Below are 6,122 nucleotides of genomic sequence, written 5' to 3' on the forward strand. Positions count from 1 at the left end.
GGAGAGGAGAGGAGAGGAGAGGAGAGGAGAGGAGAGAAGAGAAGAGAAGAGAAGAGAAGAGAAGAGAAGAGAAGAGAGCCTCAGACCAAACTAACAATCATTTACAAAACTGGGTCCACAGCCAATGTCTAGGGCTCTGCGAAAATCAGCCGACTAATGTTTTCATACTACATTCTGGCCGGGCGTGGTGGCCCGCGCCTTTATTCCCAGTACTCGGGAGGCAGAGGCAGGTGGATTTCTGAGTTCGAGGCCAGCCTAGTCTACAAAGTGAGTTCCAGGACAGCCAGGGCTACACAGAGAAACCCTGTCTCGAAAAACAAAACAAAACAAAAAACAAACAAAAAATAAATACTACATTCTGCTAAACCTTCAGTAGAGCAGAATCTTTGACTCAGCAAACAGAAGTTACTCAATTCATATTTTAAGATACTAAAAGCAGCCAAGGTACCTGAGAGGACTAGAGACACAGGCATTAAATGGAGTTGAGATCAGACATGGTGGTCCATGCCTGTAATCCTAGCACTTAAGAGACAAATGTAAGGAGGTTAGCCTGAGCTACACAGTAAGACCTGTCTCAAAAGAAATAAAAGCAGGTGTGGTGTGGGTACCTGGACTCTGCGCTTGGGAGATGGAGCAGGAGAATCAGCAGTTCCAGGCTAACCTTAGCTACATAATAAGTTCAAGTGTGGACTACATGAGGCTGTTTCAAAAGACAGCAACATATGGATGGTGTGGTGGTTTGATATGCCTGGCCCATGGGAAGTGGCACTGTTAGGAGGTGTGGCCTTGTTAGATGAAGTGTGTCACTGTGAGGGTGGGCTCTGACGTCCTATGCTCCAGTTCCACCCAGTGCAGATGAGCCAGTCCCTTTCTGGCTGCCTTTGAATCAGATGCAGAACTCTCGGGCTCCTCCTGCACCATGTCTGCCTGCAGGCTGCCATGCTTCCTGCCATGATGATGATGGACTGAACCTCTAAAACTGTAAGCCGGCCCCAATTAAATGTTTGTCTTTCTAAGACTTGCCTTGGTCATGGTGTCTCTTCACAGCAGTAAAACCCTAAGACAGATGGCTTGTGGCGTTTGTTTTTTTAAAAACAGAACTTTATACATTTGCATGCTATCCTTCCAACAGAGGCCATTTCTGTTTTGTTTCAAGTGTACTGCGTGGCCAACTGAAGCAAAAAGTCACGGATGCTATACAGTTAGATGCTTTAAGTTAGCTTTACTTTTCTGTGTATTTGAGTTCCTTTTCATGATTTAAACTTGTCTGACAAATTCACACAAGCCCATGATTAATCTGAATACTCCACCCCCACCTCTCCAAATCCCCATTACCTATAGATCTGTAGATCTACAGATCATTACCTATAGGTCTATAGATCTCCTCCTGTTCATGTCTATTTGTATAGCTTTGTGACCTGCTGAGTTTAACGAGGGGTGACATGGATTGGGAACGTTCCCTTGGAGCCTCGTGGGCTCAGCAGTGGGTGCATAGCTCAGGACGATGTTTCTCCTCTTCCAGGATCTATCAATAACCAGTAGTTCAGCAGAAAGGAATATGACTACCTCACTCTGTGACTGTTCATACACAGGGCCTGTCTCATGTAGGCTGCTGCGGGCAACCACACCTGGAAGGTCCTGACCGAAATGGCTGCCCAGAGGAAAGGATGGGGCTTCGCAGCCCTTTACCTATCTGTGGTTCTTATATACGCTCAGGCTCAGGAAACTGTGAGAGAGGAAGGACTGCAAATATGTTAAATATTCTATATAATGAAGGCCAGAGTGGTGGCACATGCTTTAATTCCAGCACACAGGAGGCAGAGATTGGGGTATCTTTGAGTTCCAGAGCTACTTAGTGATACTCTATTTCAAATAAGTGAATAAATATGATGATAAATATATAAATAAATTAGAATCTCAGGAATGGTCTCTCCTTCCACCATTTTGGTCCTGGGGATTGGACTCAGGTTGTCTGGAGTAACTGACAGTAAGCCTCCATCCACTGAGCCACCTCACTAGCCTAAGAAATAATCTTACTATGAAATATGAAAAATAATTTTTACTTTCCTGGCTCTGTACCCTTTCTATCTTCTTGTGGGTCCCGTTATATCCTAAGTCTAATGAAAACTAGAGGTAGTTTCCCCAAATCCCTCAGGAAGGACGACCTTTCAGACAAGAAGCAGTTGTCTGCTGGAGGTCATTGTGTGGGCAGGCCAGACGAGGCTGCATGCTCTGCACATAACCAGAGCTCGTTCCTATGCCTCTGAATGGGAGGCCTTCCAGGGATCTTATCCTGTCTTCTAAATCCACTTCTTGCCATGACTGATCGATACATTCCCTCTAGCTCCCAGATGAATCATCCTAAAACCTCAGTGAAGAATAATGGGAAGGAGCTATAGTTAGAACTAGTCTATTTTTCTAAAAGATCATGACCAATTAATTTTGAGCCAATTATCTTAAGAATAAAACACATGTGTGCTAAATTTTCTCTACTAAAATTCTCTGTCCAGTTAAAACCCATTGGAAAAGCTCGGTGTGGTGGCGCACGCCTTTAATACCAGCACTTGAGAGGTAGAGGCAGAGGCAGATAGATCTCTGAGTTTGAGGCCAGCCTGGTCTACAAATCGAGTCCAGGACAGCCAGGGCTACACAGAGAAACCCTGTCTTGAAAAACCAAAAACCAACTATCCAACCACACAACCAACACCCTACTAACAACCCACTGGACACAGAGCAGCCCCTGTGGAAGCCCTTGCTTACCTCTTCAGGGTCTCTATAAAGGCCACCCGGGAGTCAGGAACCTCAGGGAGCTGTGAGGAGAGCAGTCCTGTGAGTGGGGGCAGGGAAAGGTCCGCCCAGCCACGGCAGAAGCTGAGCTGCACTCACCACTCGCGGAGCAAGCAGAGCAGGGAGGAAGTGCGACATGTAGTAGGGCCTCCTGAATATGCTGTGGCGCAGAAAGGTAGACACATGATGATGAACGCAGGAGAAAGGCTTCCCCCTCCAAACCGCTCACATCCCAAGGATTTCCCCTCTGTCTTGACTCACTTCATTTTGTAAGACTGAGTCTTCTGTAGCCCTGTTGGCCTCAAACACACTAACTAAAAGCCTGAGCTCTTGTTCTACCCGCCCCCAAGTCTCAGGCACTGAGGTCACAAGTGGGTGGTGCCAGGCCTGGCCAGGCCAGGCCCTAACATTCATCATGTGGGTTTTGGTTTGTTCTGTTTTATTAAGACAATATCTCAATATCTCAGCACTGCTGGTTGGCCTGAAACTCACAGAGATCCTCCTGCCTCTGCTTCTGAAGTGCTGGGATTAAAGGTTGTGCCACCATATCTGGGCTTGATCCATGTATTTAAGATATTTTGTCTTCACTGTTCTAAGGCCATGGGGGTTGTGGTGGGGCCACCATGGACTTCTGCTCGGAGGTGATGAGCTGGGCTCAGGTCACCAACACTGACAGCACTCGCAATACAAGATGTTCGGGGTTCACAATGAATAAATAAAGCAACCCAGTTCCCCAGGCTGGGTTCACATTGGTCACCCCAGAAGCACCAAGTGAAAATCTGTTGCTAATCTGCTGTGGGTAATAATCCTTTATTCCCACATGGCTTCAAATAGGCGCTAACTACTGCCTGTTTCAAAACTCGAGGCACCATGTGCTGTCGCAGAAGTGAACAAGCTTGATGCGGAGGCACGCGCCTTCAATCTTAGGAGACAGAGGCAGGCAAAGTTTGAAGCCAGCCTGTTCTACATTGAGTTTCAGACCAAAATTAGACACAGACCTGCCCTCACTCTATGCCACCTCAGACCTCATCTTTGACATAGCATCTACATCGACCCGTCTCCCATGATAGAATATGACCCCTCCATCCTCATGTGACCTTGAGACCAAAAGGGGACTGACTTCAAGACTTCCAGTATAGTAGTATTGGCACAGCCATGTCTGAACATGCTGTAGCCGGCAGGTGCTCGCCCGCAGCCTGTTCCTACCTGGCCTCCAGGACAGGCATTGGGATCTTCCCCGTTTGTTCAAACACCATGATGGCTTTCTTAACATCCTGGACCGCTTGGCTTTCACGCTAGGTCCATACAGGGAGGGAGAGAAAGAAAGAAGACTTGAAAGCAAGTAAGGAAGCAGACAAACCTGGCACCAACCTGCTCCTGTTGCTGAGGGTTCCACATTGTAGCGGCAAAGGGTGAGATGGGCACTGGTCAGCCTAGAACACGCCCAGATCCCCAGGCTCTGCTGTTTGGACGCACGTGAGCCCTAAGGGTCAGCTCAGCTCCAAATGCCAGTGCCATCTTCCAACCGCACTCGCTCGAGCCTCTGCTTCTCTCGCCCCCAACAGCCCCCACCCGCCCCCGCTTGTCCAGGAGAGAAGGTAGAAGCCTTCGAGGTGGGGTGGGCCGGAATAGAGGTTCAACTTTGAGAATTAAAAACATTATTAAATGTCAAAGCTAGGTATGGTGGCAAATAATCCAAGTACCCAGGAGGCTGAGAAGTTTAAAGCCAGTCTGGGCTACATGATCTGGACACAAAGAAAATGGGGGAGAAACAGAGAGAGGCAAAATGGCTCAGTGGGTCATGGTGCCTGCCATCCAGGCCCGGGAAACCTGACTTAGAACTCTCGGATCCTCACGAAGGAGAAAACACTCCGCAAAGCTGTCCTCTGACCACCACGCTCTGACATATCTTATAAAAAATAAAAATGGGCCAAGCAAGATGGTCTGGGAGGTAAGGCGTATGCCACCAATTCAACCCTCAGGATCTAGGAGCTGAGACGAGCGAACCAATTCCTGTGAGTTCTGCTCTAACCTCTACACATGCACCATAAAAAAAAAAATCAGGTCAGGTTGGTTGGTGGGGGTGCACGCCTTTAGTCCCAGCTCTCTGGGGGCAGAGGCAGGCAGATCTCTGAGTCTGAAGCCAGCCTGATCTACAGAGTGAGTGTCAGGTCAGCCACGCTACATAGAGAGACTTCGTGTTGAAAGAGCAATAACAAAAAAGTAGATAAATAAAATTAAACTAAATTTAAAAAATGTAAAATAAAGAAATTCCAAAGAGCACAGGCCTGTCTTTGGACACGGCCACTCTCCTCTGCTAGTGTGGTCAAAGACAGCCAGTACAAACAAAACACTTTCAGGAAAACAACCAACCCAGCCTCACCAGAGATGAAGCCAGTGGAGGACATGGAGGGCCAGACTACTCAAGCCCAGAGGCAAGGGAACCAAAAGGCAACCAAAAGCAACAATCATTACCTTTGCAATGTCCCCAGGGGAGGACAAATCCTCATAGAGCCCCACGTTCTCCAGGGAAACCTGAATAGGGGTAAACAAGCAGGTGAGAACAAAGGTGGGCACCAGGAGAGGACAAAGGCGGGCACCGGGAGAGGACAAAGGTGGGCACTAGGTGAGGACAAAGGCAGGCACTGGGAGAGGACAAAGATGGACACTGGGTGCTTTCAGGCAAGGATAGGGCAGGGGCCAGACTTGCCTTGAGGTCAGCAAGCCTTGTCTTGGCCAAGGAGATGTAGTCTGTAAGGAGGGAGTGGTACTTGCTTGGCACCAGGGGTGGGTGGAAAATATGCACCTGCAAGAGAACATAGCACAGCAGTGTCAGGCCAAGGGAGAGCATGGCACGTCTCCCAGGGACCTGAGTGGTACTTGCTAATGGGGTACAGTGTTGATGGTAAAGATGGTCTCTAGTAGGCATGAGACATGTAACTATAGAAATCAACTCACAAGCCAGGTGGTGGTGGCGCATGCCTTTAATCCCAGCACTCGGGAGGCAGAGGCAGGTGGATTTCTGAGTTTGATGCCAACCTGGTCTACAAAGTGAGTACCAGGACAGGCAGGACTATACAAAGAAACCCTGTCTCAAAAAAACAAACAAACAAAAAAATCAACTCACCAGGAGTCTGTTGTAATGATGCACACCCGTAGCCCGGCGCACAGGAGGCAGGGGCAAAAGATCATGTCAAGTTCAAGGTCAGCCTGGTCTACATAGAAAGTTCTAGGCTGCTGGGCGTGGTGGCGCACGCCTTTAATCCCAGCACTTGGGAGGCAGAGGCAGGCGGATTTCTGAGTTCGAGGCCAGCCTGGTCTACAGAGTGAGTTCC

General features: G+C 48.4%; 1 protein-coding gene across 1 annotated transcript in view; it reads right to left on the reverse strand.

Annotated features, from left to right (window-relative positions):
* Fanca (FA complementation group A) overlaps positions 1 to 6,122 on the reverse strand; it is a 54,342-nt gene that overhangs the window by 25,624 nt on the left and 22,596 nt on the right. Inside the window, exons 16-20 of the mRNA XM_021220165.2 lie at positions 5,498 to 5,593; positions 5,263 to 5,322; positions 3,994 to 4,082; positions 2,887 to 2,947; positions 2,761 to 2,810 (exon numbers count right to left, since the gene is read on the reverse strand). Coding sequence (XP_021075824.1) covers positions 2,761 to 2,810; positions 2,887 to 2,947; positions 3,994 to 4,082; positions 5,263 to 5,322; positions 5,498 to 5,593 — 356 coding nt within the window. The remainder of the gene's footprint in view (positions 1 to 2,760; positions 2,811 to 2,886; positions 2,948 to 3,993; positions 4,083 to 5,262; positions 5,323 to 5,497; positions 5,594 to 6,122) is intronic.

The sequence above is a fragment of the Mus pahari genome, chromosome 20, assembly GCF_900095145.1.
Source record: "Mus pahari chromosome 20, PAHARI_EIJ_v1.1, whole genome shotgun sequence".
NCBI lineage: Eukaryota > Metazoa > Chordata > Mammalia > Rodentia > Muridae > Mus > Mus pahari.